General features: G+C 42.6%; 1 protein-coding gene across 10 annotated transcripts in view; it reads right to left on the bottom strand.

Annotated features, from left to right (window-relative positions):
* CGNL1 (cingulin like 1) overlaps positions 1 to 21184 on the bottom strand; it is a 170423-nt gene that overhangs the window by 89828 nt on the left and 59411 nt on the right. For all 10 annotated transcript variants that reach the window (XM_086321176.1, XM_086321178.1, XM_086321177.1 and 7 more), the window contains 6 exons: positions 17858 to 19447; positions 16972 to 17066; positions 15055 to 15160; positions 12679 to 12780; positions 11152 to 11300; positions 5115 to 5250 (listed from right to left, as the gene is read on the bottom strand). In XM_086321176.1, the coding sequence (XP_086177302.1) occupies positions 5115 to 5250; positions 11152 to 11300; positions 12679 to 12780; positions 15055 to 15160; positions 16972 to 17066; positions 17858 to 19432 (2163 nt within the window). In that variant the 5' untranslated portion in view covers positions 19433 to 19447. The remainder of the gene's footprint in view (positions 1 to 5114; positions 5251 to 11151; positions 11301 to 12678; positions 12781 to 15054; positions 15161 to 16971; positions 17067 to 17857; positions 19448 to 21184) is intronic.

Below are 21184 nucleotides of genomic sequence, written 5' to 3'. Positions count from 1 at the left end.
CATCTGATTTATATTTTTGATGGATGGATCAGTGATTGCTGGGAGCAGGCCTGTTCTGGGCATATATTAGCATGGGCAGTACAGCAAGAGTCTGGAGATGTCAGAATTCTAAACTCATCCATTCCTTCACTGGTAGTTCATGAGTAAATACACATCCTGTCCTCTTGGAGCTCCTGTAGAACTGGAGGAAGGGCTGTCACCTGAGAACTGAGGTCTCAACAGAGAAAACTATTTTGCATTCAAGACGTGGGTCACTGATGAGGGGGTGACACTATTTGTATCAATTTAAGAATAACTGACAATGGAATTTCCTTCCTTTGCTCTAGGGCAGGGGTCTCCAACCCCCAGGTCACAGACCGATGCTGGTCTGTGGCCTGTTAGGAAGCAGGCTGCACAGCAGGAGGAGGTGAGCAATGGGAAAAAGCTTCATTTGTATTTACAGCTGCTCCCCATCACTGGCACTGTGACCTCAGCTCCGCCTCCTGTCAGATCAGCAGTGGCATTAGATTCTCATAGGAACATGAGCCCTACTGTAAACTGTGCGTGTGAGGGATCTAGGTTGTGCACTCCCTATGAGAATCTAATGCCTGGTGATCTGAGGTGGACCTGAAGCAGTGATGCTAAGCACTGGGGAGCAGCTGCAAATACACATTATTAGCAGAGAAATTTGACTGCAGAGAGACCGTAATAAATCTATTGCCTGCAAACTCATATCAAAACTCCCAGATGGGCCATCTAGTTGCAGGAAAACGAGCTCAGGGCTCCCATTGATACTGCATTATGGTGAGTTGTATAATTATTATAAATTATATCACAAAGTACCAACAATAGAAATAAAGTGCACAATAAACATAATGCACTTGAATCAACCCCCCAACCTTGCCCTGGTCTGTGGAAAAACTATCTTCCACAAAACTAGTCGTGAAAAAGGTTGAGGACCATTGCTCTAGGGCATGTACATACATTAAATCAGGGGAAAGTGAAAGTTGCTCAGTCATGTCCAACTCTTTGCAACCCCAAGGAATTCTCCAGGCCAGAATACTGGGGTGGGTATCCAATCCCTTCTCCAGCGGATCTTCTCAACCTTGGAATTGAACCAGGGTCTCCTGCATTTCAGGCAGATTCTTTACCAGCTGAACTACCAGGGAAGCCCCATTAAAGCAGGGGAGCCTCTGCAATTCCAGGGCGGAGCTGCACTGCACAGACTAAGACTTAGTTCCTCAAGAATCTAGCTAGCAGGCATTAATAAGCTCAGAAGAAACTTACAGAGAATCATCCAGGTAACTAGAGCAACTCTGACTCTTCCAAAGCACCAAACACAAAACACATAAGCAAATTTTATGAAAATATACCCCATTCTGCTATTTATCTAAGGAGATGCCTGTGGCTTCCCCTGTCCAGTTCAGGGCTATTAGAAACACCTCCACACACACACACATCACTGTTGCTATTGGCAACCCCTCTAGGTCTTCCTGGAGCCTCCTGCCAGCTTCTTCACAGCAGCCCTTGTGAGCGTACTCCTGTTTCCTGCCCTTACTCTCACACATTTCTCAATTGTTCTGACGATAACGCAGTTCCTCTTCCCATACTTATCTTTTCCAGGATATATCTGTGTTTCATGTTGCCTTTTGTGTACTGCCACCAATGCATGTCAAGAAACTAAGTTTTTATGGTCAATTCTACACCAACACACTGTTATCTGTAACTGGGGGCTGCTGCTTAAATGGACTCTGCTGTACAAATCCAATCAGATTACACCTCACCGTATCACTGAGTAGCACTTGAAGCTTTCCAGGGTAGAGACCAAAAGGCACAGAGAAATTTCAAAAACTTCATCACCTCTGAGGCTTTACTGTCAATTATATCAAGCCAAAGAAGTAGGAGAAAACATATTGCTGCTTTCTGGTCACTCAGTCGTGTCTGATTCTTTGCGACCCCAAGGACTGTAGCCCGCCAGCCTCCTCTGTCTGTGCGATTTCCCAGGCCAAGAATACTGGAGTGGGTTGCCATTTCCTTCTCCAGGGAATCTTCCAGACCCAGGGATCAAACCCACGTCTCCTGCATTGGCAGGCGAATTCTTTACCATTGAGCCACCAATGATACAAGAGTAAAACATATAAATCTCAAAATATATGCAAACGTCCACCAGAGATGCACATGCCAGTCTGCAGACTCCCATCAAAGAAAACAGAGGAAAACTCTGGGTACGCAGAATCAGCCCTTTCAAAACCTATACACATCCAGGCTAGCTTCACATGAAGCCGCAAGAGATAAAGACCTAGTATAGATGTATATTTGGGAGTGGATGGGGAGGAGTAGAGGGGTTAGGCTAAAAAGACTAACTATTTGTACTAACTACATAATAAGAATTATGCTAAGCACTTCTAAAAATCATAGGAGATGAATACTATTGTTCTTATTAATTAAAAAAAGAACTGGAGTTCTGAGATGCTATTAATAACATGCCTAAGATCACCTAGCATATAAGTGATAGAGCCAAGATGAGACCCAGACTGGATAACAATGCTGGTTCCCTTCACTGTACAGCCTCTGCAGGCCTGACAACAAAACTACATGCTCCAGAGAGGCTGAGGAGCAAGCGGTGTGGCTGTGCTCTGTCTCTCGGATGCAAGTGAAAAGGGTACTGGATTCAGTTGGAAGTGCCTAGAAGGAGGTCTACCTGTTTGAACTGAAGCAAAGAAACCTGCCCAGAACCTGAAAAGACAACAAGGAAAGTTGAGAAGAAAAGGAAGCATGCTCTGGGAGCTGGCTGTTTACAGCAACAGGCCAGAGGTGGTCCTGACAGGAGGGCCACAGAAAGACACAGACCAGAACATCCAGAGCCACTCACAGGTCCACAGAACATCTTCACAGACCACCTACCCATAGGTATTCCATGTCAACAGGAGAAAAAACGCTGATCTAGACCCTTTGCACAAAAGCTTCCACAGAAGCCCTTGCTCACTGAAAAGACAAGTAAAGGTCATATATCAAAACTACAGCTGACAATCCAAAAATCAAACATAAAAGAAAGAAAAGAAATGGAAATTCCATGACAGTCCAGTGGTTAGGACTCCTTGCTTCCACTGCAGGGAGCACAGGTTTGATCCCCAGTCAGGAAACTAAGCTCTCACATGCTACATGGTGTGCCCTCCTCTCAAAAAAACGTACAGCTGACAAAGAATTACGTCATTTTTTCCACAGAAAGATGGCCTAGAAATTGTAACACAGCTGGTGAGAATCATCATTTTCTTTACTGTGTATAATATTCAGTAACATCACTTTAAAATAAGCTTATACTTATGTTAGAGATGTTATTTCTGAGCAGCAGTCTACCCCTAAACCAACAAGATTTCATAACCAGAATATTTTACTGATACCTAAGTACTTGCATCTTGGTAAAGGTCAGGGATAAAACACCATTGGGCTTCCCTGGTGGCTCAGATGGTACAGCGTCTGTCTACAATGTGGGAGACCTGGGTTCGAGCCCTGGGTTGGGAAGATCCTCTGGAGAAGGAAATGGCAATCCACTTCAGTACTCTTGCCTGGAAAATCCCATGGACAGAGGAGCCTGGTAGGCTAAAGTCTATGGGGTCGCTAAGAGTTGGACACGACTGAGGACTTCACTTACTTACCAAAACAAAGGGAAACATACTCAGGGTCAAAGAAATGACTGACTACTTGAGCTATAATTATTTTTGTATCTTAAATTTAAAAAGAAATTCAAAACCATCAGTTGGTTACTTAAGAATAACACAGTCATTCTATTCTTGGTCAATTAATATCTGGCTTATCCTAAGAGAATAGGCATTTTCTACTGTCTTCCTTTCTTCTTTCTTTCCTTTAATCTTTTTTTTTTTTTAATAATGATTCTATCCTCTTTTCATACTGACTCCATATAGAGGCCCAATGTCATTTAACAGAATGTACAGTATTAAGATATTTCCTGAAAAATCTTGTTCATTATGCAGGCCTCACAAAATACAGGGCCTTCAAGCATTTTCAAGCATTCAAAAGCAGAAGCGTTTAATGTTCGCTGAGTTTGAGAGTCTATTCTAAGCCAAGTCCAGTGGAAAAGTTGGCTACAACTGTAATCTGTTATCAGATTCCCCCTGGCCACTTTTTATTAAGATATGAAGCATAAACTGAAAGTGATGAGGAGATGGGGTCTATTTAATTTGATATAAAAACCATAGATCATTTTTTAAATGTCACTGACATATCAAAGGAAATTGATAAAAATAGTGAGGACAATTTTCCAGATGGAGAGAAACCCATTTTGGCACAGAGAAGCTCAGTGTGTCCAAACTTATTGTGCAGAAAGGCAGCGGTAGAAGATATAGCTCCCATTACAAGAAAGAGGCAAATAACCAGAAAGCCAGCAACACCAGGAACATTTTTAAGAAAAGATGTGCTCTGTTTCCCTTTCCTGAGAGTCTCATTATTAGCCTCCACCTGAAAACACATCACCAAAACGGAAGCTCACATCACAGTTGCTGTGCACCACGTGTAGCCATTTGTTAGTCACTCAGTCGTATATGACTCTTTGTGACCCCATGGACTGCAGCCCGCCAGGCTCCTCTGTCCACGGGATTTCCCAGGCAAGAATACTGGAGTGGGTTGCCATTCCTTCTTCCAGTGGACAACTTGTCAGAACTGTTTACTTTGACCCATCCATCTTAGGTGGCCCTGCATGGCATGGCTTGTAGCTTCACTGAGTTGTGCAAGCTCCTTCACCATGACAAGGCTGTGATCCATGAAGGGGATATGATAATAGTATTGTAGTTATAAGAAAATTATCTAACGATTTAAATGCATGTTGAACAGCTTAGGGGTGCAATGTGGTATTATCTGTAAATTCCCTTGAAAAAGTTCATTAAGATGAATAGATAGATGAATTTTTAAAAAACAAACAAAGTTGAACGGCCGGACAGAAGAAAAAATGGAGTAAATACGGAAACATGCGGACAACTGTTGGATTTGGACTGGGACTCCATGTGAGTTAACACGTGATGCTCTCACAAAAGGGAACCATATTCACCAGCAGAACAAGCAGCACACAACAGACAACGGCTCCCCATCCCCACCCACCCCACACCTCCGGCCCAGCTTACCTCGATCAGAGCCCCCTTCTCCCTGTCCTCGGATTGTTTCGCACTGTCCAACTCATCATGCATTTCCGAGAGCTGATCCTGGAGATCTCTAATTTCAGTCTGGTGCTGCTCCCGTTCCATCTTCACCTGGAACAGCCTGGCAGAAAAGGAAACCCATGAGAGAGATTCTCTTGGTCTCTGCTTATTTTCATCCAGTCTGCTTTCAGACCTTCAGATGGTCAAATAGAGTCATCTAAGTCCCCAAGTAGCCTCCCATTCTCTGTTCTGCGCTGAACAAAATATCACAAACCAGAAAGGCACTGGTAAGAACTATACCTGCAGTCTAACTGCCCAAGGAGAAGACAAGTGAGAACTCAAGCCATTGTAATGGGAAAGGTTATATAGCGATATTCTTCCCCAAAAGGAGACCACAGGGTACTAGAATTTGGATAGAGAAGATAAGGAATTAGGCCATAGAGCACAACTTTTATGATAAATGTTTTCACTAAAGGCACCTGACTCTGGACCAACCCCACCCTCAGTACTCCAGACCAGGAGAGTCAGCAAATTATGGCCCGTGGGCCAATCTGGTCCATTTTTTGCCTGCTTTTGTAAATAAAGTTTTATTGGAACAAAACCATGCTCATTCATGTATTGCTTATGGTCATTTGCACAATACAATGGCAGAAATGAACAATTTCATACAGTACGGTCCATAAACTCTAAAACATTTATTATCTAACAGAGAAAAGTTTGCCGACCTCTGTTCCAAATTAAACTCACAGCTGTTCTACCTTTTTTATTTTGTAAAGTCTTTTAGTTCAGTCGCTCAGTTGTATCTTACTCTTTGCGACCCCATGGACTGCAGCACGTCAGGCTTCCCTGTCCATCACCAACTACAGAAGCCTATTCAAACTCACATCCATTGAGTCGTGATGCCATCCAACCATCTCATCCTCTGCCATCCCCTTCTCCTCTTACCTCCAATCTTTCCCAGCATCAGAGTCTTTTCAAATGAGTCAGTTCTTCGCATCAAGTGGCCAAAGTATTGGAGTTTCAGTTTCAGCATTAGTCCTTCCAATGAATATTCGGGACTGATTTCCTTTAGGATGGACTGGTTAGATCTCCTTGCTGTCCAAGGGACTCTCAAGAGTCTTCTCTAACACCGCAGTTCAAAAGCATCAATTCTTTGCAGCTCAGCTTTCTTTATAGTTCAATTCTCACATCCATATATGACTACTGGAAAAACCATAGCTTTGACTAGACTGACCTTAGTTGGCAAAATAATGTCTCTGCTTTTTAATATGCTGTCTAGGTTGGTCAAAGCTTTTCTTCCAAGGAGCAAGCGTCTTTTAATTTCATGGTGGCAGTCACTGTCTGCAGTGATTTTGGAGCCCAAGAAAGTAAAGTCTTTCACTGTTTCCACTGATTCCCCATAGATCTGCAAAGAAGTGATGGGACAGAATGACATGATCTTAGTTTTCTGAATGTTGAGTTTTAAGCCTACTTTTTTACTCTCCTCTTTCACTTTCATCAACAGGCTCTTTAGTTCTTTGTTTCTGGCATAAGTGTGGTGTCATCTGCATATCTGAAGTTATTGATATTTCTCCTGGCAATCTTGATTTCAGCTTGTGCTTCATCCAATCCAGCATTTCTCATGATGTACTGTGCATATAACTGAAATAAGCAGGGTGACAATATACAGCCTTGTCATACTCCTTTCCCGAATTGGAACCAGTCTGTTGTTTCATGTCCAGTTCTAATTGTTGCTTCCTGACCTGCATACAGATTTCTCAGGAGGCAGGTCAGGTGGTCTGGTATTCCCATCTCTTTAAGAATTTTTCAGTTTGTTGTGATTCACATAAATGCTTTGGCATAGTCAATAAAGCCAAAGTACGTGTTTTTTTGGAACTCTCTTGCTTTTTCGATGACCCAGCAGATGTTGACAATTTGATCTCTGGTTCCTCTGCCTTTTCTAAATCCAGCTTGAGCATCTGGAAGTTCACAGTTCACATACTGTTGAAGCCTGGTTTGGAGAATTTTGAGCATTAATTTGCTAGCGTGTGAGATGAGTGCAATTGTGTAGCAGTTTGAGCATTCTTTGGCATTACCTTTCTTTGGAATTGGAACAAAAACTGAACTTTTCCAGTCCTGTAGCCACTGCTGAGTTTTTCAAATTTGCTGGCATACTGAGTGCAGCGCTTTCACAGCATCATCTTTTAGGATTTCAAATAGCTCAACTCGAATTCCATCACCTCCACTAGCTTTGTTCATAGTGATGTTTCTTAAGGCCCACTTGACTTCACATTCCAGGATGTCTAGCTCTAGGTGAGTGATCACACCATCGTGATTATCTGGATCATGAAGATCTTTTTTGTACAGTTCTTCTATTCTTGCCACCTCTTTTTAATATCTTCTGCTTCTATTAGGTCCATACCATTTCTGTCCTTTATTGAGCCCATCTTTGCATGAAATGCTCCCTTAGTATCTCTGATTTTCTTGAAGAGATCTCTAGTCTTTCCCATTCTATTGTCTTCCTCTGTTTCTTTGCATTGATTGCTGAGAAAGGCTTTCTTATCTCTCCTTGCTATTCTTTGGAACTCTGCATTCAAATGGGTATATCTTTCCTTTTCTCCTTTGCCTTTCACTTGTCCTCTTTTCATAGCTATTTGTAAGGCCTCCTCAGACAGCCATTTTGCCTTTTTGCATTTCTTTTTCTTGGGGATTGTCTTGATCCCTGCCTCCTGTACAATGTCATAAACCTCTGTCCATAGTTCTTCAGACACTCTATCAGATCTAATACCTTGAATTTATTTGTCACTCCCACTGTATAATCATGGGAGAAGGCAATGGCAACCCACTCCAGTACTCTTGCCTGGCAAATCCCATGGACAGAGGAGCCTGGTAGGCTGCAGTCCATGGGGTCGCTGGGAGTTGGACACGACTGAGCAACTTCACTTTCACTTTTCACTTTTATGCACTGGAGAAGGCAATGGCAACCCACTCCAGTGTTCTTGCCTGGAGAATCCCAGGGATGGCGGAGCCTGTTGGGCTGCCGTCTACGGGGTTGCACAGAGTCAGACATGACCGAAGCGACTTAGTAGCAGCAGCAGTGTAATCATAAGGGATTTGATTTAGGTCATACCTAAATGGTCTAGTGGTTTTTCCCTACTTTCTTCAATTTAAGTCTGAATTTGGCAATAAGGAATTCATGATCTGACCCACAGTCAGCTTCCGATCTTGTTTTTGCTGACTGTATAGAGCTTCTCCATCCTTGGCTGCAAGGAATATAATCAATCTGATTTCGGTGTTGACCATCTGGTGATGTCCATGTGTAGAGTCTTCTCTTGTGTTGTTGGAAGACGTTGTTTGCTATGACCAGTGCATTCTCTTGGCAAAACTCTACTAGCCTTTGCTCTGCTTCGTTCTGTACTCCAAGGCCAAATTTGCCTGTTACTCCAGGTATTTCTGGACTTCCTACTTTTGCTTTCTAGTCCCCTATAATGAAAAGGACATCTTTTTTGGGTGGTAGTTCTAGAAGGTCTTGTAGGTCTTCACAGAACCGTTCAACTTCTTCTTCATCTTCTTCTATGGGGCATATACTTAGATTACTGTGATACTGAATGGTTTGCCATGGAAATGAACAGAGATCATTCTGTCATTTTTGAGACTGCATCCAAGTACTGCATTTTGGACTCTTGTTTACTATGATGGCTACTCCATTTTTTTTAAGGCATTCTTGCCCATAGCAGTAGATATAATGGTCATCTAAGTTAAATTCACCCATTCCAGTCCATTTTAGTTCAATGATTTCTAAAATGTCGACGTTCACTCTTGCCATCTCCTGTTTGACCACTTCCAATTTGTCTTGATTCATGAACCTAACATTCCAGGTTCCTATGCAATATTGCTCTTTACAGCATTGGACCTTGCTTCTATCACCAGTCACATCCACAGCTGGGTGTTGTTGCTTTGGCTCCATCTCTTCATTCTTTCTGGAGTTATTTCTCCACTGATCTCCAGTAGCATACTGGGCATCTACCGACCTGGGGAGTTCATCTTTCAGTGTCCTATCTTTTTGCCTTTTCATACTGTTCATGGGGTTCTCAAGGCAAGAATACTAAAGTGGTTTGCCATTCCCTTCTCCAGTGGAGCACGTTTTGTCAGAACTCTCCACCATGACCCTTCTGTCTTGGGTGGCCCTACACAGCATGGCTCATAGTGTCATTGAGTTAGACAAGGCTGTGGTCCATGTGATCAGATTGGTTAGCTTTCTGTGAGGGAAAACCACAGTCTGTCTGCCCTCTGTTGGAGAAGGATAAGAGGCTTATGGAAGCTTTCTGATGGGAGAGACTGACTGAGGGGGAAACTGGGTCCTGTTCTGATGGGCAGGGCCATGCTCAGAAAATCTTTAATCCAATTTTCTGTTGATGGGCAGGGCTGTGTTCCCTCCCTGCTATTTGACCTGAAGCCAAACTATGGTGGAGGTAATGAAGATAATGTCGACTTCCTTCAAAAGCTCCCATGCAGGCACTGCTACAGTCAGTGCCTCCAGCCCTGCACCAGGCCACCACCGACCCATGCCTCTGCCAGAGACTCCTGGACACTCACGGGCAAGTCTGGGTCAGTCTCTTGTGGGGGTCACTGTTCCTTTCTCCTGGGTCCTGGTGTGCTGAAGGTTCTTCTGTTTGTGCCCTCCAAGAGTGTGTCTCCCCAGTCCTGTGTAAGTTCTGGGGGCTCTATGGTGGGGTTAATGGCGACCTCCTCCAAGAGGGCTTATGCCATACCCAGGTCTACTGTACCCAGAGCCCCTGCCCCTGCAGCAGTCCACTGCTGACCCGTACCTCCTCCGGAGACACTCAAACACAGTAAAGTCTTTACTACACTAAATTTCAGGGTTTTTTTCTTTTCAACCTCTTTTCTGAAATTAACCTCTAAGAATATTTTAAAAGCACACACCATACCATCAAAATGGCAAAGGTAATGAAATGCTTTTATGATACAATGTCCTATTGTTCTTGAATTTCCCTCTAGATTTCACTCCTGCTTAACCTCTCACATAAAGCTTCTGTCACAGCCAGTGGACTTCACTGCACCATTCATTTCAGACCTTCGTTTCAAGTCCTTTTGTCACAGATTTTTTTTTTTCAGGTTAGAATACAATTTATTGAGATGCAGCTCACACATTCAGACATCCCACATGTTATACATGCTCATTCTGTATTTCACACAAATTTAATCAGATATAAAACACTCACCATGAGGTATTCAAAGTATTCCTTTGTATATGCCACATTTGTTCAGATGACATACACATTCATTTAGACATTCTCCTCACACAACTGGGTCAGGTATTTTACTTGTATGTTCTTAAATCACTGCTAGAATCCCAAAAATTACATAACTGTAGGCTCTGGTTTCTTGTTCATGGATTTCTACATGTGGACAGGTTTTCATCTACACAGACTCTTTAGATAGAATGCTCTTGCAACAAGAGCAAGTAGGGAAAAAACGGTGGTGGATCTATTGCTAATCTTTCTCTTTTAAATCTCTCGAAATGAATAAAATATCCACTGTCACAGATTTTAATACAACAAAATGGCAGGGCCATTTGGGCTTGACTTTCTCTCTAAAGACACAAAAGAAGTATAAACACTGGTCACAAAAGCCAGCATCGTCCAGGATAAAACTCTGAACGCAGAAGACTGTGGAGGTCACATGACATTGCTTTGTAGAGACTGGACTCAGGCTCTTAAAGTATCTCTAGATACAACACTCGGGATTCCCAGCTGCTCACTTAACCTGCCATGAGATCCACTTTAAGGGCTAGAATTTTATAAAACATCCTTTGAGGTGCACAAATAATTTTTAAATTCTGCTTACCAGTCTACACATCACTGGTTTTACAATTTTGCAAGGGTAAGAGGGAAAAAAGGCAGATTCAGCAGCCCCTATGAAGATCTGGAAGGTTGCAGAGAATGAAACGGACAGAAAGAATCTGGCTCCATGGGCTCAGGAGCCTGGGTGGGGAGGGCTCAGACTCTGGGCCCACACTTACTCCTCCAGGTGTCTCCGGAGCGCCCCCTCACTTTCCTCCAGCCGCCGCTGCAGCACAGTGCTCTCCTCCACCTTGCTGTCATGCTGGCTTTGCAACACTTCTAAGTCTGCTTTCATCCTGTCTCTCTCTTCTTTGATGTTCTGCTGATTCTAAAACAAATGTGTGTGAGTTAAAGCACCTCCACTGTACACTAATGTCACCCCACTGAATCCTGAATCTCAGATGGACTCCGTGTCTCTGCACTTAGATTATTAAACAACCTGATGGAACTGTGCAATTAAGGCATCTGCTAAGTTGCTTCAGTCGTGTCTGACTCTGTGCGACCCCATAGACGGCAGCCCACCAGGCTCCCCCGTCCCTGGGATTCTCCAGGCAAGAACACTGGAGTGGGTTGCTATTTCCTTCTCCAATGCATGAAAGTGAAAAGTGAAAGTGAAGTCACTCAGTCATGTCCGACTCTTAGCGACTCCATGGACTGCAGCCTACCAGGCTCCTCCATCCATGAGATTTTCCAGGCAAGAATATTGGAGTGGGGTGCCACTGCCTTCTCCAAATTAAAGCATAAGAGTTCACAACTAGAAAGAACACTGAACACTTAATGAATTGTAATACTTCTAAAAGAAAAACACAAACACATCTTAATCACATTCTGCTATTTCTACTACCTAGTCCAGACATTTTATATACATTTAGTTTCCAATTTGCCCATCTGAATCCAACAGCATTTCTGTTACTCTGTCAAAGCCAACATTCTCTACATGCTTTGGTTCAGTTCAGTCGCTCAGTCGTGTCCAACTCTTTGCAAACCCATGGACTGCAGCTTCCCTGTCCATCATCAACTCCAGGAGCCTACTCAAACTCATGTCCATCAAGTCGGTGATGCCATCCAACCATCTCATCCTCCGTCGTCCCCTTCTCCTCCCACCTTCAATCCCTCCCAGCATCAGGGTCTTTTCCAATGAGTTCTTTGCATCAGGTGGCCAAAGTATTGGAGTTTCAGCTTCAGCATCAGCCCTTCCAATGAATATTCAGGACTGATTTCCTTTAGGATGGACTGGTTGGATCTCCTTGCAGTCCACAGGACTCTCAAGAGTCTTCTCCAGCACCACAGTTCAAAAGTATCAATTCTTTGGTGTTCAGCTTTCTTTACAATCCAACTCTCACATCCATACATGACTACTGGAAAAACCATAGCTTTGCCTAGACAGACCTTTGTTGGTAAAGTAATGTCTCTGCTTTTTAATAGGCTGTCTAGGTTGGTGATGGCTTTTCTTCCAAGGAGCAAGCATCTTTTAATTTCATGGCTGCAGTCACCATCTGCAGCCATGATTTTGGTTACTTACCAAAAAAAAAAAAAGTCTTCAGAAAACAGGAATTAAATTTACAGGAATTTGCTCAGTAATGGGAAGAAAGTTTCTCTTGGGAAAAAAATTGTTTTCATTTCACTTGGGCAACCCAAGGTACTTAAAATACTCTATCAATCAAGACAGAAAAGAATAAAATAGTACAAAGAAAAATCACAGGTACCTTGACTTCCAGTTGAAGCTGTGTCTGAAGTTCAGCCACTTCTGTGGTCAACTTGTTCTTCTGTTCCAAGAGATCTTTGACTTCAGATGAAGAATTAGAAGCCTAGAATCAATTGCAAAGATATTAAATGTTCAAGGTGCTTTTTTTTTTTTTTTTTTCTTGTATAGATTTAACAGGATGACACTCTCAAAAGGATTTGGCTAAAACCCTATAGCAAAGTGGTTAGAAAATTACAAATAAAAGGGAGGGGAAAGCAGAAATGAAAACCAGAAAAGGCAGTGTCTTGGCTCTCATGCACCCAAATCCAGGTGTGAGCCATGCGTGAACCTAGAAATGATGTACTTCCTCATCTGTTCCTGGGAAGCAGACCGGAAACCAACAATCAACAAAAACAGAGGCCCTCCTATTTTCTTAGGCAAAATGAGAACAATCCATCTCAGAAATTCAAACCTAACCCAAGGAGAAAAATTGTAGGTTGTTCTTTTCCAAACAAAAACTGCCTGCTTCTCTGCTTTCCAATATGGTTTCAGCCTATTAAGGGAGAGGGTTCTCTTTCAGGAAGTCACTTAACTGACACCAAAATATAAAAACCTTTGCCAGCAAATAATCGGATTCATAAGTGAGAGACACAGAGAGTAGAAAAATGTGGATAATTAAGCAGTCACAGTACTCTGACTGGAGCCAGAAGTCTAAGGGCCTAAGTTCACCTCATTATCTCCAGCTTGATTAAGAAGGAGCAGCTTCTTAACTGGTCTCCCTTCCTCTAATCTTACCTCTCTCCAAAAGCTACAAAGGAATGAATTTTTACAAACACAACACCACTCATGGCCATTTAAAAGTCCATCAGTGTTAACCTATCACCTTCTGCCTGAAATGACATGATTTACAAGGTCCTTCCTATCTGGTGCCTGGTCCCCACATCCTAGCTCCCTCCTCCAGCTACACTAAACTACCTCCAGTCCCCTAAACATGACAAGTGCACATCTCTTTATATTTTATGTTTTTTGTGCTGTTCCCTCTACCTAGAATGCCCTGCCTTTCCCCCTTGTCTAGGAGAATTCTATGATATTTTGAGACAACATTAGAGTTATTGACTCCAGAAGGGCTACCCCGACTTTCCCAGTTAAGGCTGGATACCCTTCATCTGGGACCACAATGACAATCTGAACATCAAGACCAAAGGATGCATTCTCCAAGAGAATATGCAGGTAAATGAAAAGCAACAGTCGTGGTGATGATTTGTATGTAAAAGTTTCAGCAAAAAAATTCTAACCTAATTGTAAAACCTGTTCAGTTCCTAAAGCCTGCCTACAAGCAAAGTATATAATTTAACGGTTCCCCAGTGGGAACTGTGTGCCCGTGTGCATTTATATAACTTATATATTTACAAATTCAATACATAATATATAACAGAATATATGAAAAATAAGTATATAATATGTAAATCTGTAACTATAAACAGTTATATGTAGTAAATTAATCAATTAAAACTTTAAATGTTTTTATTTGATACCAGAGCAGCAGTCTGGGAATACTGAACAACAGAGGAAAAAGGATAGTTGATGCCTTAAAATATTCTTCATTCACATGTTGCCAAAGTTAAAAAAGAAGCTATAGACATATTCCCTGTTGCCTGCCTCTGGGTATCTCCTCTTTCCTTCCAGTGCAGAATACTCCCCCAACAAGGGAAAAGGGAAGATGCCCAAGCAAGAAATGGGCCCAAGTCAAGGTGGCACAGAATTGAGAGACAAGATTTTAGTCCTCCCTCATAAATCCTGCTTCCCTTCGTGACACAAAGTATGTCCAGCATTTAGCAGATGCTCACTAAATAAGAGATGACTGCCTTAACCAAAAAAATTTCCCAAGTCCCAACTCAACAGTCCCAAGTCCCCAATATAATAAATTATAAACAGGCAGATTTTCTTAAAAAAAAAAAAAAAACTTTGGCCCCACTCCACTCCTTCAGCCCACATGGGTCAGCCCATCAGTCTCTCTTTCATATTCTCTAGTTTGAGAATGTGTGTCCAAGCCTATTCATACTTACTTTTCAAACCTGCCTACTATAATGCTAGGGTTCTCCATCTAATGCTTCATTTTTCCTAGTCTTCTTTTCCCTTTCTAAATTTTGCCACCTATCACTTTGTCCTGTTTTATTTTACAGATTTTTTTAAAAGTAAAATTTCTTAAAAACCTTTCTAGAAAATAGGCAGATACAAATTACCAACAGTGAAAGCATGCTGTTCCATCTTTGGTACTGCCTACTACATGGCAAACTCCCCACTTCCTGCTGCAACCAAAAGTACAGACTGAAGAAAGCAATCTGCCTGCCATGCTCCATGTGAAATGCCCTCTACAAAGCACCAAGCTTCTCCTTACTTGATTATTTCCTTGTGTGCTCCCTGCTGCTCGAGATTTCAAAGTCTGTATTTTCTCAAACACCAGGTTGACCTTCCTCTTAGTAGCATCATCATTATCGGTGCTTCTGGAAAAGACACAGCAGAAAACAATTTTAAAAAATGAAGGCACAACCGTTAGTCTCAGACTATTTTATGTGCCACAACGCACAAACAATAAGCCCTTTAAGAAGATAAACTGGGACTTGCTTGGTGATCCAGTGGTTAAGAATCTGCCTGCCAATGGAGGGGATGCTGGTTCAATCCCTGGTCCAGGAAGATTCCATATGCCAAAGGTAACAAAGCCCATGCGCCACAAATACTGAGGCTCACATGCCTAAAGCCCACGCTCTGCAATGAGAGAAGCCCAGGCACCACAACTAGTGAGTAGGCCTGGCTCGCCCCAACTAGAGAAAGCCCTTGCGCAGCAATGAAGACCCAGCACGGCACAGACAAAAATGAAAAATAAAATTTAACCAAAAAAAGACAGACTGCAACAGGAAAAAATGAAGGTTCAGACAGAACCCATGTGAGGAGAACAGGATGGATACGGCATTTTTTCCCAAAGAATTGGTTCTATTTTACCACTTGATTTGGGAGAGAGGTTTTCATTTCCAGACATGTGAAAGAGACACAGGTACATACTAAATAAGCTTGAAGATGACATCCAATAAACATTTAGTCATCTATTTCTTGCCTAAATTAAATGACAAATATTTATTCCAACACGGAATCTCTCCTATATGTGTGTGACACTATGAATGCCCCACAATGATATTAAATTTGTTTTAGCCTTTGTTTGAAAAAATAAATCCCCCAAGCCAAGGTTGTCAACACGGCTGCCCTCTGTCTAGACTTTCACAGGTAATGGTCAGATAAAGTTCTATTAACAGCTAGGCACCCTGCACCTTTTATCACACATACCTGACACTTAAGAAAAGTTAATAAGTTTCCTTAAATAAGTGTCTCCCATTAAAGTCTGTCTCAGTCTCTCAGTAAATCAAGGGCCAAAAAAAAAACACAAAAGAATGTAGAGAAACCATTTTAAATGTTAAAAGTTCTTCTACTTTAATTTTCTCATGGTAAAACCCTTCACAGAAAGACACTAATAACTAGTTCTTAGTTAGAAGAATCTCTTTACTTTTTTTTCCTTCAAAAGAGCCCCTATCTTATATTTTGAATGATTCTGTCAGCTCTACATTACTGACAGAAAATTGTAAGCCACAATACAAAACTATGAAGTGTTCTGATACCAATGAGTATTTTTGCCAAGTGACTTTCAGTCATGTCAGAGTATAAAGCTTTTCTTCTTTTTAATCATATCTGATGAGAGAACTGAAACAGAAACTTCAAATTCCTGGCCTAGAATCCCAGCTTATTTGGTATCTAAGTAAGGACTGAAAACCAGATTACTCAAACTCAACCTTCCCAGATAAGTAAGTGGAAAGCACAGCTTTTAAATGACTCATTAAAAATAATGGAAGCAGGGGCTCCCCGCCAACATCAACTCTGGGGAGAGGTGGTGTTTTTATTTGTAACTTATAATAAGGGACGATAGATTACATTTGTGTATACAGAGGCAAATTCAAGTCAATGACTGATTCAATTCAAAACTGAATAGACAGTCTTCCTATCTTTGAATTTGTTTCTAAAATAGTGGAGAGTCAGAGTCATTTTGAACTTTTAAAGTATTATGTCGTTCCCTACATTTCCTTCCCCTTCTTCACCCTCCTCCACCCAAGTCTCAAATGCTGTTATGAAAACTCCAGCCACGGAGCCTGAACCCTGAAATGGCTCACACAGGGCAGGAAGGAAGCACAAAACACAAGGTCTCAGAAGAGCAAAGTAAGAAGCCCGCCATAAAGGACAATACTGTGCTCCTTGAAGGAAAATCACTAACCCTTCTTTGAGGTAATTGTAAAGTATCTGCTTGGCCGTCTCCTCGTTGGTTTGCTGAGTGAGCTCCTGCTGGCCTTTTAACAGATCCGGTGTGGCCTGGAACACAACGTCTGTTATTAGATCACAGGATGAAGCTTCCAGGAAGAAGGCAACACTCCACAGCAGAAGCTTCCAAACACATTCCTACTTTCCAGAAAGAATTCCTCAGGTAAGGATGCTCATTACAACTGGTTCCACCACTTAGTAGCCCTGTAACCCTGGGCAACGTACTTAACTTTTCCTCACCTCAATTTTTCACCTGTAAATAGAAGTTAATAACACCTTCCTTCATGGGGTTGGTGAGATCCTGTAATACATAACAAATAGTGCCTGGCACTTACCAACCTTTTAATCCATCTTATCACTATCATTATCTTTTTATTGTTACTACCAAAACACTAAATGTACCACTTAAAGAAATTCCATCACTTCAGGATAAACCTGAATTAGGATTAACCTAATTTCTCAGGACAGAAATTAATCCAGTCACTCAATGTCATGAGGAAAATTAACACATCTAAACAAATCTAAGCATGGAGCCTCTCTTTGTTTTTTGAAAACAAATTCTGCATACTTTCAGATTTTACACAAACACAAAAAGAAAAATCGAGTCTCTCAATTGTGTTTGATAAGTTACTGCACAAACAAGAACAGGACAGGAATCTAGGGTTACTTAATTAGTTTAGAAAAATGAATGATTGGCAGGTCAAAATCCGCAGGGGAAAACTCTAAAAAATAATACTAATTCAAGATGATGCAATTACTGATTCAAGATGGAAGATACCTATTCCTACAGCCAGGATGGAGATGGTTTAGAAGGGAAACAAAATGACTCCCACCAGTATTACCTGAGTATTTGAGGTGGAAGTAAATGTCTTCACGGAAATCCTCTTGGTCCCTGAATCAGGGGAAGTCGCCAGCGCCGGATTCTGTAACATCAGCGTAGCCGTGGCTGTTTTGATTTCCTCCTCCTTCTTAGTCTGTGCTGGGAGGGAGGATGTGCGCCCAGTCGGACTTTCCTGAGCACTTTTGTTTTCTGGAACTTTCCCGTCTTTGTTCTGCAGGGGCGGCCTGGGCTGGGCACCCAGCAGCCTGGCGAAGGCGCGCCCCCCACCTTGCCTGCCCCGGTGCTCCTGCGCACGCGGCGGGCACACCTGTGATGGCCGCAGCAGGTGTTCGCTGGACTTGCCCAGGTTCCTGCTGAATTCCGTTAGGTACTCCGAGTTCCCCTGGAGACCGAAAGGAAAGGCACTGTCCACACTTCGGGACCTTTTCCTGTCTTCTGGGTTGATCCTGTTTCTCTTCCCAGACCTGCCTCTTCTCTGCATCCCAGGTTTTTGGTCAAATTTTTCAATCAACTGATCCACGCCAGGAATCGACCCCGTGTCAATATCCCGCCCAGTTCCAGGCAAGAAGGGGATGTACCTTCTGTTTTCGTGACGATTCACATTGTCGGCGTGGATGGCACATTCTTGATCATCGAGTAAAAATCTGTACAAAGAGTTGGCTGAAGTGGGAGTCGTGGATGACGAGGAGGATCTCCGGGACCGGGCTCCGTCCAGCACAGGCCCGGCTGAGTCCTGGCGCCGGAAGGGAAGCACATCCGGTCTGGTTTTCTTGGCTTCGAGGTGGGCTTGCAGGCTGGGGGTGGGCAGGGGCCTCCCGCTAGGGGCAAGAGCCTCCTCTGCCAGACATTCCTTGCTGCAGCTCTGAATGTTCATACACACCGAGGTCTGCTTCTTGGGGTCATCGATGACCACGGAGCTGCACAGACGGATGGCCGTCACATTGGACCTGGCGGGGTCTTCGGAGGGAGGGCTGGTGGGCTGGGAAAGGCTAGGTTTGGGCATGCAAGTCCAGGCCTTCTTATTGTTCGTCCCTTCTCTTAAAGCTTTCAGCCAACTGGTTTCAGGAGGCTGGTGATTTTTCAAGCTCAACTCATTCTTTTCAGGATCATAGGGCTGTAGAAGCTCTGGATGCCTCTCAAAGTTCAGCATGGGGGATGCTTTCCTTGGCTCCTCTTTGCGCTCTAGAGCCCCATTCTTGCCCTCAAAGACAGAGGGCTGTTTCAGGTTTCTTACTGGGCCAGGTGGGGCATATGGGTTTTCTGGGAGCTGCAGTTCTTCTGCACTGCTCTCTTCCACCACAGACCCCTTGCTGGGATGGAGGGGCAGGTTGTTTATCATCGGAGCTGGAAATGATGGCCCGTTTTCAGAAAAAGACGTGCCTGCCAGACACTGCTCTGTGTTATTGAGGACTATGTAGGGGTGGCCATCAATGCCCTGGACCCGAATACTGACACCGTAGGAGCCTGCCTTAGCATGCTGGGAATTCCTGGACTTTCTGGTTTCATCACTTGCGAGTCTCAGGTGGACACCATATTCCTGTTGCACATGTTGATATTCACCAAAATACAGCTCCATGGTTCACTGGTCCCACTACCAAGGAAAAAGATGGGGTAAAAAGAGGACATTAAGTTAAAATTACATCTCTTTAAATAAAGATTATGAGAGAAAACTTGCAAAGTTCAGGGAAAAGAAAACACTTTTAATATAATACCAAATGCTCTTTCAAGCAGGCCCTTCTGGATGCCAGGGGCCCATGTGACCGCGGTGTTTGTCAACACCAAGCATGAACCCTGGCCTTAGGAGGGATGACTGGCGAAATGACTGATGCCTTTAGCAGAGCTTAATTATTCTCTCTAGCTGTGCCGGTTGCCCTGTTTTTTTCGTTAGTTCATTTCCTCACACTTTGTCTATTTATTTTTAACCAGTAGGGTGTTCGAGCTTACCAGCATTTGAGAACAAGATACTTTTCCATGAAAATAATTAATAAGAGCTAAGGTATTCTGATGCTTATTTCTCTTTTTTCAAAACTTAATTTTCCTGTCAAAACCCTTTCAAGCTTCTTTATGCACAATGCTGCTTTGAAAGCTTTATCATTATTTATTTGGATACACTGTTTAAAACATTTTTTACTTTAAGGAATCAAATAGTAATGATTAAAAATAAAAATTTTTTTTAAACAAAAAAGTTTAAGGAACATAAGGACCTGAAAATTGCTACTAAAACCTGAAAATTCAGGTCTCTTTATTTTCTGATGGGTCCTAATGCCAAGAATCTGGAGAAGGCAATGGCACCCTACTCCAGTACTCTTGCCTGGAAAATCCCATGGACGGAGGAGCCTGGTAGGCTGCAGTCCATGGGGTCGCCAGGAGTTGGACACGACTGAGCGACTCCATTTTCACTTTTTACTTTCATGCATTGGAGAAGGAAATGGCAACCCACTCCAGTGTTCTTGCCTGGAGAATCCCAGGGACGGGGAAGCCTGGTGGGCTGCCGTCTATGGGGTCACACAGAGTCAGACACAACTGAAGTGACTTAGCATAGCATAGCAATGCCAAGAATCACTGTCTTCACCCCTCTTGTGTGTGACCACCCTCGTCAAGAGACCATATAGATCACTAGGCAGGTCGCCCCAGCCACCCCACACTCAGAGGTTCTCTCACCAGAAATTCACTACTCTCACTCTGAAAACTCCGACAGCCACGAAGAGGCAGGAAGAGCAAAAACAACTGGTCACAGAAAACTGCTATCTTATTTTTTTCACTGTTAGCAGCATTTTTAAGTTTTCTTTCTATTCTGGCATCACTCTAGTAACATATTCTCCAAGAAAATCATCTGTTTGACCCACATTTTCAAATTTATTTGCAGAGAATTTTGCAATGTATAAATCACTTCATCTCCTCTATATTTCTTACTTTCTAGCTTCATTTGTGCTTTCTTCACCTATTACTTTTGCAGGTAAAATACACGTCTACATATTTTTTTAAATTGTTGTTCCCCTAGAGAACTAGCTCAGACTTATCAATCATTTCTTTTTTTCTTAATTTTCTAATTTACTGAGGTCTAGTTTGAGAATTATTCTTTCCTTCTGCTTTCCTTTATTCTGTTGTATTTCCAGTTTCTTGACTTGTATGCTTCATTTGTTTTTCACTCTTTGATCATAGTCCACAAATTTTGATATGTGACTATGTCAGGAATAGTGTTGGTTCCTAATGAACAGATGCCAAATAGCAACTTAAGAATTAGGATATTTTCCCCCCCAGAGATAGGAAGTTCAGAGCTGGAATAGATGCCAGGATATTTCTGAGGAATACCTCTTTTATCTTTCTA

The sequence above is a fragment of the Bos grunniens genome, chromosome 10 (assembly GCF_055505025.1).
Source record: "Bos grunniens cultivar Pamir isolate PY7600 chromosome 10, Bosgru_T2T1.0, whole genome shotgun sequence".
NCBI lineage: Eukaryota > Metazoa > Chordata > Mammalia > Artiodactyla > Bovidae > Bos > Bos grunniens.
The sequence above is the reverse complement of the archived record's forward strand: the minus strand, read 5'-3'. Positions and strand labels throughout refer to the sequence as shown.